General features: G+C 41.9%; 2 protein-coding genes and 1 non-coding gene across 3 annotated transcripts; 1 reads left to right on the forward strand and 2 right to left on the reverse strand.

The window, feature by feature from the left end:
- The first annotated feature begins 898 nt into the window (after positions 1-898).
- Positions 899-6552, forward strand: ninj1 (ninjurin 1). Its single transcript, XM_070959953.1, has 3 exons — positions 899-1295; positions 4915-5152; positions 6070-6552. The coding sequence occupies exons 1-3, from the start codon at positions 1239-1241 to the stop codon at positions 6210-6212; spliced, it is 438 nt and encodes a 145-aa protein (XP_070816054.1). The 5' UTR covers positions 899-1238; the 3' UTR covers positions 6213-6552.
- Positions 6553-7090: 538 nt separating this feature from the next.
- card19 (caspase recruitment domain family, member 19) lies at positions 7091-11258 on the reverse strand. Its single transcript, XM_070959952.1, has 6 exons — positions 11219-11258; positions 10598-10737; positions 10180-10336; positions 9963-10025; positions 9640-9705; positions 7091-9475 (listed from the first exon to the last, which is right to left on the reverse strand). Exons 1-6 carry the CDS (start codon positions 11223-11225, stop codon positions 9366-9368), a joined length of 543 nt encoding a protein of 180 aa, XP_070816053.1. The 5' UTR covers positions 11226-11258; the 3' UTR covers positions 7091-9365.
- LOC139329598 (U6atac minor spliceosomal RNA) lies at positions 7969-8096 on the reverse strand. The gene has a single exon (XR_011602087.1). It is a non-coding gene; the product is annotated as a U6atac minor spliceosomal RNA (small nuclear RNA).
- Positions 11259-11283: the final 25 nt, after the last annotated feature.

The raw sequence follows: 11283 nt of genomic DNA on the forward strand, positions 1-11283 counted from the left end.
TGTTACAGGAAATATAGTTTATCATATCGATTCTGTTTTCTAATTCCTCTCTGTGTGATTAATACGATAAAGAAAAGTGATTATTAAATCTACCTTTGTAGAGTAGTAGAGTGTTGTCATCCACATCTTTCCTTGGAGTTTCCTTAATGGTGGGTTTTAGTTAGTGAGTTATGGTAACAACATGTGTACAAGTGATAAAGTTTGTCCATGTTGTGTAACTTTATATCACCTTAACAAATGTAAGTTACACATGTAATAAATTAAACTGCTGCTGGCACAAACATCAGAGGTAGAGATCATGTGGCCACCTTGTCGTTCTCTGACCTGCTTTAGGTCACATTTATCTTTTATAAAATAAACTTTTATTGGTTTGTTTAATACAACAGAATCATAACATTTGAAATGAGGGAAAACAGATATTAAGGACAAGAACTGAGGGTCAAAATTCTCATTTAAGGCCTCAAAGGTCTTATTTTTTTTTCCTCTGCAAGGCTAAAACAAAAAGCAGTTTTAAAGTTCATGGGGTCAACCTCAAGGGACAAACTTGCCCAGATCACCAGTGAAACAGTGGAAATAACAGGAACCAGCTGGTGGGTCAGGCCTTTCAATGTGAACCCATGCATGGGCCAGCCTATTCACTGGATTTTGAATTGCACATAGTAGGATATGGATATTATATATAGTCACTAACAAGGCACAACCAAAAACTGAACATGGTAATGACCCTAACAGGGTCTTGTAGAGGGCTGTGTAACAAAATAGGCTTAATACTTTTAATATTTAAGAACCACGGACAGAGATATGTTTACACGGTGCCTGTCCATAAACATACATGGTAAAGTTTCACCTCCAACGTGCAATGCGAGCATCGATGCGCAGGGGGGCAGTAAAGAGTCACGTTCCCAGACATTCCTGTGTAAGTAATTACAGTGTGAGTAAAGACAGCGCGTGGCTCTTACACATTACATCAGGGTTTGAGTTCAAGAGTGGAAAATAAGAACGTCACTGGTGAATGACGAGTCTGGTGAAGAGCTCTGCTCTCACTTCTCCCACTCTCCGAGGACTGCCGCCCCCATATCGGAGGGGCGGTAATCTGCAGCCAGTCTCCCCTCTTGTCGTCACGGCAGGCTTTTCTAAACAGACTGAGCTCGTCTCCGCCGGCTCACCCACCGACCTTTCCCAGAAGCCCGCTCCGCACATGATCAACCCGCTCGGCGTATAACGCGGTAATTAAGGAGATGGCCACGGAAAACCTGGAGATGAACGGTGATGCTGACCGAAACGGCGAGGCTGAGGTACGTTCATGCTCCGCCGGTGTCCGTTACAAAGGGCAGCATGGCTTCCTGCTCGGTAATGTTAAACCAGCGCAGATATCCCGGACAGGTTCAGTCAGAGTGAAACCCTCACAGAAACATTAACCGCCTAACGTGACGGGAGGTGCGTGGGGTTCAGAGGACGGCGGTGGCTGCCGGGTTTTCACGCATCTCTCATCCATCCACACATCCTGTTTGTAGTTAGTTAAAGCTCCGCAGAACAAGTGCTAATGTGATCGATCAGCGGCGGAGCCTCTGATTAGCTCTCATTTCACGGCCAGTTTGGTGTTCGCTTTGTTTGACTTCCGTCTCTAAGATGCTCCTGCACAGTGGACACAAAGTCCCATAGAGATGTGGACAGATGGACAGACAGAGAAGTTTAGTGATACTTTACACAGGAAACTGCAGCAATTACCACAAAGCACACGTGACTGACACTGAGCTGACCTGAGGTCGGTAGGAAAAACACTGAAACTCCTGCATTCGATAGAAAACATACAAACAGATCTATAAGTGAAAGCTCTCACAGTGCAAATTAAAGATGAATGCAAAGTCATTCAGGAAATCAAAGTTCAATGTGCAGAGTCCCCGAGAAGGAGAGTGTCCTCTGCTTGCTCAGAGGACAATGGACAGTTATTGTCTTGAGTCCTGCCTGCTGCAGATACCTCCAGCCTCGACAGTCTGATTAGTAGGTCACATGCAAGAGCACAAACTCTGAAATCACCTCAACTTTTTCAGTTTGGATTGCGTTGGGAAAGCCTGTCCAACATAGGGCTGCAACTAACTATTATCTTTGTCCATTAATCTGTATTATTTTTCTCAAGTGATGGATTAGTTGTTCGGTGTGTAAAATGTCAGAAGATGGAAAAAATATCGATCAGCGTCTCCCAAAGCCCAGGAAGACGTCCTCAAATGTCTTGTTTTGTGCACAACCCAAAGATATTCAGTTTACTGTCATAGAGGAGTGAAGAAACCAGAAAATATCACATTTATGAAGCTGAAATCAGATCATTGTGACCTTTTTTTCTTTTTTTCATTAAGAAAATTACTTAAACTGGTTAATTTAACACCAAAATAGTCAAATATAATCACTTCAGCTCTAGTCCAAAAAACGTAACAATAATCTCAATGCATAACATCTCTGAACATCGTGGAGTATGTTCAAGTACATTTTGTGTTCATTTTAAGCTTGAATGGGAAGTGGCCTCCGGTCATAACAAACCGCTAACTTTTGTAAAAAGGTGTAATAAATGTTTGTCCTCTGGAGCAAAGCGGCAGTGAGCGACAGCGCTGCTGCTGCTGCAGTCAGAAAGACGTCGGTGCAGCTCCACATGCTGGCCTCTGTGTACACCTTTGTGTTTGTAATCTGCTTTTCCAGTATAATGACGCTTCTGTTCAAAATAATGATGTGGGAACCTTTTGTTAAAAGGTGTTATCCAGCCGGTGCCGGACACAGAGACAGACTTTGGTCTGGTCAGTGTTGAAAGTGAAAGTTGAATTTTGTTTCATTTTTAAATGACTTCTCTTGTCTTTTTTCATTTTGAGTGTCACAAAACTTACGATTGTGTGATGTCATCTTGGGCTCTGGGAACATTTTTGTCCTTATGTTAATCGACTAAATGGTTAACAAAAACGATAGTTGAACAGATGAATTGATGATAGAAACAATAGTTTGTTGCAGGCCTACTTGTTTTAAACTTCAGTGTCCTTCAGTTGTTGGAAAATGGTCTAGAAATTTGGAATAACTGTAGTTAAATTGTCACTAATTGAATGATGTTTTCCACATTTCTTGTTCCTCGTAGCAAGCGTCTGTGGTAATATAAATTAATTAATAGATAATAAATAAGACAGTGATGGAGAGTAGGTTCATTCAAAGATACATCATTCAGTGTACTGTAGGCATGTGAGGCCAGAGCCAGTTAGAGACTGATGGTAAACACACCACATCAGGTTCACTTGTAGAATATCACATATGATGTCTGAGGCTCTAAACGCAGCTACACCTTTAACCCATAAGTTCTCTAAGAGGACAAGGCAAAACCTCCAGGACACCAAAGCACAAAAGAAGAAAATGAAAAAGAGATAGATGGCCAATTCCTGGAAAGCTCGGGGCACGTCATCAGTCGCGGGTGGGAAGAAGGCATTTCCTCATGCTACAGATGAAGGTGTTACAGTACGAGAAGTGAGAGTGAGAGATAAAGTGTGTGTGACAGAGAGTGAGTGTGACGCTCATCTGCTGGTCTACCAGCGGAGCACCTTCTCGCTCTGCGGCCTGGCAGGTTTTCAGAGGTGAAGAAAGAGCGACGCTGAGCTGAACCTCAGCCTGTGATGCTGCCAACCTGTGCGGGCACAAGAGCGCCATTGTTGGTCTGCTACGCTTCCACTCTGACTGAAAGTCTGAGCACCGAGCTGAACTCATAGGCAGAGAAACGTTCACAGCGTGGTTTTGAATTAACCTCTTAACCCAGGCTCAGTTCACTGGTATTTACCTCCTTTCTTAGCTGGTAAACCAGAGAGGAAGGAAACTGATTTCTGGCAGATGTTCCTGTTGTTTGGCTTGAGGTTACCAAGAACTCTTGTGTTTCTGATGCGTGACCTTGTCAGACTTTCTCTCAGGCTTACCGCGTTGTTACCAGGATATGGCTCCACAAATAACCTTTGGACTGAAACCAATTCAGCGGCCTTGCTAAGTCATTGGTGTTCCTGTTTGAGTTTGGCCGTCGTGCACTTTCACTTCCACTTCTTCCACAGCGAACAAAAATACAGCGATTGCTAAAATCTAGGTTTTAGTTTTGGGTGCAGTCGATCTGAAACTCATAAAACCTCTGTGATTTGGGAAGCAAAGTGGGACTTTTTTAGAGCCTGCCCACCTTATCCAGTAGTTTCTAAGAACATGAAAACAGCCAGTCACAGGGGGCTTGTTTTCAGCTGTTTTTAGTTAAACAAGGGCTGTTGAGTGCATTTTAAGGATGTCTGAGACATTACATCACAATTTGACTCCCATCTGATGTGTATATACAGTATATGTGTGTGTGTGTGTGTGTGTGTGTGTGTGTGTGTGTGTGTGTGTGTGTGTGTGTGTGTGTGTGTGTGTGTGTGTGTGTGTGTGTGTGAGTATATGTATATATGTGTGTGTATGTATGTATGTGTGTGTATATATATACACACACACACACACACATACATACATACAGATAGATAGATAGATAGATAGATAGATAGATAGATAGATAGATAGATAGATAGATAGATAGATAGATAGATAGATAGATAGATAGTTGAGTTTTTTTCAGCATTTCTGCTTTATTTAGTAGTGACAGCTGTAAAGAAATAGGAGAAGCAGGTGAGAGAGAGAGAGGGGATGATTGCAGCAATGGGCCGGACTGGAGGCGAGCCCAGGCTGCTGCTGTGAGGACTCAGCCTTGAAACATGATACACATGCTACCAGGTGACCTACCAGGGCACCCCTGAGTATTAATGGCACCTATCATGATAGCAGGCCATTGATGAAGGAATTGTCAGAGATAAATCTAGCTTGTTCAAGTACTGTGTTCCCAGCCGTCACTTACGTGTCATTCTCTGTGTTTGCGTTTGTGTTCAGGTCCCGCTGCGAGGCCACGAGAGGAGGCAAGAAAGGCCTCTGAACATGAACCATTATGCCAATAAGAAGAGTGCAGCAGAGAGCATGCTGGATGTGGCTCTGCTGATGGCTAACGCCTCACAGCTGAAGGCCGTGCTGGAGCAAGGACCGGACTTCACTTTCTATGTGCCCCTCATCACTCTCATTAGCATCTCCCTCATCCTGCAAATCGTGGTGGGAGTCCTGCTCATCTTCATCGGTACGTTTGGAGTTAGTCTCCTAGTTTCAGCTAGCCAAACGCTGTTATTGGCTTGTCAGCATTCACAGATGTGTGAAATGACGTTAAAGTTACTCGTATGGCTTTCGGCCTCGCCTTGCTTTTGTAACAGCGTGTTCCTGATAACTTTGTGCAGTTTGTGCTCTGCGGCTGTTCTGTTGAACAGCTGCTGATGTGATTCGCACTTCATGCAGTTTTATGTAGACGTCAGTTTTTTTTCTTCTACAAATCTTTCCTACAAACTTCCATTTCCTCTCACAGTGAGTTTTTTCCCACGGCTTTACAACCACAGGCCATGAAATCATTGATGCACATCACTGCACAAGCTCAAAATCGTATTCGCGCTTAATTGGGCACATACATTTGGAATGTACTCTTTTGTTTATCTCGAATTGCTGATGACTAATGTGTTGGATTCGTAAAGTGGAAGGGCTGAGCCATGCAGTGCAGCTTGTCTTCCTATACATTGGTGTCCACCTTCCTCACCCTCCTGACCGTGTCCTTATCTTATCCTTACAGAGAAAACTATTGTGATAGACAGCTGACTTTAGAGGCCACAACAGGAAGCATCAACTTCGCTGTCAGCTGCTTCCACTTTAAAAGAGTCATAGGAGATTTGCCAATACTAACATGACCAGTAAAATAAAACACGGACTTCCCTCTGTCTGAAAAGTATTCCCTTCTCAGACCAGTGAGGCTTATAATGGAGGAAGAAGCTAATAATTCACCTGCGGGCAGTGCTGTCAGATGCAGTTAATTTGTGTCATAGCTCTCAGGAATGATTACCTCACTGCTAAGCTGACAGGAAACTCTGTGCTGCCCCCTTGTGGGCAAATGAGATCATTCCTACTGACTAAGCAAAACTCAGTAATGTCTTCATGTCTGATTTCTTTCGTCAGTGAAGTGGAACCTGAACGATCAGAGCATGCACTATAAGCTGAACATCATGGAGAATTTTGCCACCGCCTTTGTCTTCATCATAGTCGTGGTCAACGTGTTCATCACAGCCTTTGGTGTCCAGCGGCCCAGCCCAAGTTCTTGATCACCCTTTACATGAGTCTCCATACCTGCTGATCAACTTACTAAAGATGGACCTCTACATTATGCACAGAATATTCATTTATCCACCAAACTAAAAGGCATGAAGGCGTGTTGCCGTTCTGTAATCCAACCTCCCAGACATGTCACTTGATTCGCTGAGGATCGAGTGACACAGTGTGCGTGTGTGTGTGTGTGTGTGTGTGTTAGATGTGTTCACTTCTTATCTAACCATGGCTCTGGACAAATGTGTGATCTGTTTTCATTTCATGCAGCAATTCAGCAGTTTGTTACCTCTTACAATGCTCAGGTCACTGATGCAAATAAATGATTGCCTTTACTAATAAAGCAAACACATCAGGAGCAATATACTGTGCATTAGTCACAGTCATTGTGAATGTTTCCCGAAAAAAGAAGACGTTCCACTGTTATTTTAGGTACCCGTCAGTGTAAGCGTAATCTTTAGAAAAAATAAATCACCACAGCATAATCCAAAGGAAAGTCTTAGTAAGTGCATCAGGAGCCATCTTGGCCTCCTGCTGCTCATGAGGCGTTTCTATAAATAACAGCTTTATTATGGGGCAAACGTTGTTTACAGTGTTATAAACCTCAACCAATAAATGAAGTGGACCTTACTTCCTTTGTTTTGTTTACTGCTATGCAATATCTAGTGTGTAATGTTTAAACTGATTTATATGTGTGTATTAGTTATTGTCTATAATTCTTTGTGTACTGAACTGTATGTGGTTATTTTAAGGCATTTTGATTACATTTTTATTACGTTTAAAGGACCAAAAAAAAACACAGCTTTTACTATATGACCTTGGATTGCATACTGTGACTACTATTTTAAATGACGTTTATAAATAAAACCACAAAAGTGATAAGATGTGTTTATTGCCCTGCTTATTCTCATCGTGCATTCAATTTTTTTTTATTGTACAAAGACAAAAAAGTTTCAATCTTACAAATTCTGGCACTTTCAGATTTTAAGGCATTTTTACGCAACACAGTGTACACAGAACGTGACACAGTGTCAGGCACTGGACCTCAATGGGTAGACATTAACTGACAACCATCACAAATTAAATATCATTTAGAATAATATTACAAAACTGGAGTACAAGAAAAACAACAACAAAGCCATGCAAGTTTCATGAATGCTTGCAGCTGTTTCTGCTCTTGGCTTCTGATATCCTGACGTTTAACCACCTTATCACAAATATTAACAAAGCACCATCATAAATGCTCTTATATTCTGTTATACATTTTAATGAAAATACAAATAGCCTGAGAAATAATTTAACGTTTGATCTGCCTGTCATGTGGGGGTAAATTCATTTACTGTCAGACTTTTCATTTAATATAGACTTATCAGAAACTAACTGTTCAGTATGCAGTGGGTAAAAAGGCACAGTAAGAACAAACAAATATCCACACTATAAAATACAATATTTAGCAATAACGGGGTGAAATTGCTAAACATTTAAATGTACTTTTGCTGTTACAAACTAGTCGACTACGTCTGTGGATAGGAGGGAGAGAGAGAGAGAGAGAGAGAGAGAGAGCCACATACTACAGACGGACAGGAAATGTAAAATTTTCCATCCTGCCCCACCCTGCGGAAACAAAGGCATGGGAAAATACTTGGGTTTGCTTCCGGTCTTAAAGTACATGGTGGGAAGAAGAGACGCAGTTCGAGAGAAGGAAATGTGATGTGCAACTAGCGTACTTTTACACAAAGTCAAAATGTAACAGATGAAAAAATTTGGTTAGAGATGCCACGAAGTAGGTGGCAATGCCTTAACCGTATGTGTGTTGAAGGCCACAAGGGCCAATTCCATCCTTGTCAAGGGGAGTGCTAACCTTCTCTCCTTTCATACAACACATCTTCTACAGCGCAATACGTCACTATATAGAAACCCAATTACACGACTTAGTTTGACTTAGGGTGCGATTTCACGGTAATACATCTTGTATATGTTGCATACAAGCCTTGTCTGTTCCGTTTAAAAGCAACGTTTACTCATCATTATTACGATTCTTCACTCGACATTTGTATATTTTGGTTCCGTTGTGACTCTACCCATAAGGCACTGCGCTGGTAGCACAGGATATCATTGGCACAAGCGGTCACGTGATTTTCACGGTCACAATGAATTTATCTAAGGTATTATCAAACGGACACGGCTTCGCATTATTTCTGGCTGGTCATATAAATAATTTCTCCCTTTTTTCAGCGTGGTTATAGAATTTCGGGAAGCTCTTGTGAAGCCAACACAAGTCGGACTACGTTTCGTGATGTTCACTTTTGACCACAAGAGGGCGGTGACGTTCCACCAAGAGCTTGGCCTCACAGACAGTCTGAGGTGCATTGAAGTGTGCTTTACATCAGTGGTAAGTGAGAGCAAAACAAACGTAATTTTTCATTAACCAAATAGATGTGTATAGCTCAGCACACTGCAAAGAATTACACTGAGTGCTGTCTGAACCAAAATAAAAAGTTGAAAAACAAGTCTGGCCCAAGTCTCTTAAACCAAAGCGTACGTAAGCAAATAAAATGCAGGTTGTTGGTTTGTATATTCAAACATAACTATTATATGGCTGCAAAATGTACTGATGAATTAAACTATTGTTTTTGTAGTGATGAAAATATGTAGGCTGATTCTATAAAGTTAAGAATAGACCTCCGCGTGTTAATGTTTGGTCACTGAAAATGTCTTATTTTGTTACTAATAAAGTCAAAGTTTTCCTTTTTAACTGGTTTATAAAAGGTGCTTTATGCCACATTTGAAATCTTTAGCAAGATGAATTTGATTAATCAGCTTTTTGATTTCACTGTGATCATCCCTCGAGTGTATTCAATCCCTTCAACCCACTTAAAGAACTACAACAACATATGAGGGAATAAGAGCAAAGTGCCAAACGTGGCTCTAAATTTGCCCCATATTTCTCATTTAAATGACAAGCAAAATATTATATACTGTACAGCTGTGTACAAAATTAGTATTCAACTTTTGAAAAGATATATTGCGCTGTGCTTTGGTAAAAGTAGCATAAGAGCAGTACCGCTGAAGCACCGAGTGTGAGCGAGTCACCCCATTCTCCAACACGGCGCTGTAGAGATCGGTCTGTCTATGTGAGGCTAAGTCACCCTTTACTCCATGAGGCTTTCTTCAGCGTACCATATGAGGACCTCCTGAGCTTTCCTTTTCAAACCCAGAGCAGCCATCCCGAGGGCCCGGCTCCCTCCTGTCAATTTAGCCTCTGCAGAACAAAGACATCTTCTGAGCAATATGAATTAACAGTATTAAGTAAAATTATATTTTCAAAAGCGTGCATGGACTTAAGATGATATGAATATAAATTAGCTTGCCAATTTATTCACATTTGCAATGTCAGGGGATTTTAAAAACTGAAAAGCTACTCACCACTGTAGTAATAGAGTAAAGCCATTCCCACTGCGACGCTGAAACAGCCCAGAAAGAAGAGGGGACCTGGGAAGACGTAAATGTAATTCATTATCTGGTGTCAGTGCTAAATGACTACCTGACACACATCCTCTACTCTGGAAAAAGTTTCAGTTACACAGATTTTACTTATTTAGGGATTCTTGAAGGTCATCACTAAACCATCTACAGATTATTTTAGGATTTTACTGCCTAACATGCAAGAATAGCAGCTTTCTTAACAGCTGAACACTGACATGGCATGCAGCATTGCACACATACATTCATCCAAATTAACATCTTACCTCTGTCATTCAGGACATACTTCTGATTTTTGACACCAGGATACTTGAGTGGATCTAGATAATCTGGATACAGGACAGACACATTTTAGTGTGTGGAATAACAACAAATATATGTGTAGCTGGGCTGTGCACCTAAATATGAATTATCCAAACTGTAATATATAATGAATAAACATCTCACTGGGATGATACAGAGAATCAGTTTTGGGGGACTAACTTCTGAGGCGGAGCCGTGTGGGCAAACTGTAGTACACCTCCTCGACGTGCAAGTGGAGAGCTCTGTAAAACTCCCTGCATGCTTCCTCTCCTTTCCCCTGCAGGTGTGCCAGGAGCTCACCCACTCGAACACTTGTGGGCACATCCAAGTTTCGGAACTGGACAAAAACAACAGTAATTTAGAGACACTGTCGAAGACAAAATGTAAATATGACTGAAACATCTCCACTGGAATCAGTTTAGACGTGATTCCATTTATTCATATTAGAGTGTTGTTTCATCATGTTTTCTACAAATACTACATATCCATAGCATGAGACGAAGACAGTGAAGTACTGTGTGTGTGTGTGTGTGTGTGTGTGTGTGTGTGTGTGTGTGTGTGTGTGTGTGTGTGTGTGTGTGTGTGTGTGTGGACTGACTTTGGTGGCCTCCTTGTCTGAGAGGATCTGCGGGTAGATTCTGTTGAGCTGCAGGATGAGTTTGTCCACCAGCTCCGTGTCCAGTCTCCGGTCAGCTTTGAGGAAGTCGCTGTCCTCTATCAGCTGCTCATGAAAACTGTCTATCCACGTTAACAGAGAGAAGTTGGAGAAATGTCTTAGTGCATCAGCTGATTCCTGAACACTGTCTGATAACAGGCTAGCTCTTTCATTGAAAGGGGAGGTCAGTGTGCAGCAGCACATCCATTCAGGCTGCTGAGCGGAAATTTGACATTATGTCTAGTCTTTCCTCGGAGAGGAACGCGGAGGAATGGAGGATCGGGAGTGCTACGAGAAAACACTTCATTTAACGGCATTTTGACGGCGAATCGAAAAGCACGACTCCTTCTAGGGTCAGACGTGTTAAGAAACTTTTCAGAAAGCTCAACAGGATTTGGTAGGAGACGTTACACTGTCATCGGCAAAGCGAGCCAACTTCTCAGCTCGTTAGTGCTGAAGTAATGTTTGTGAATTGGACTTAATGGACATACATTAAAAAGACGAACCAGAATGCCTACTACATGGTAAAACACAGGTTATTTTTAGTTAAAGAAAGACACGAACCTCCCATTGTGGAGTCCCCTCTGTCCTTTGTTTGGACACGCCCTCTGACGTCATCCCGCTGGGAG

This window comes from Chaetodon trifascialis, chromosome 3 (assembly GCF_039877785.1).
Source record: "Chaetodon trifascialis isolate fChaTrf1 chromosome 3, fChaTrf1.hap1, whole genome shotgun sequence".
Taxonomy (NCBI): domain Eukaryota; kingdom Metazoa; phylum Chordata; class Actinopteri; order Chaetodontiformes; family Chaetodontidae; genus Chaetodon; species Chaetodon trifascialis.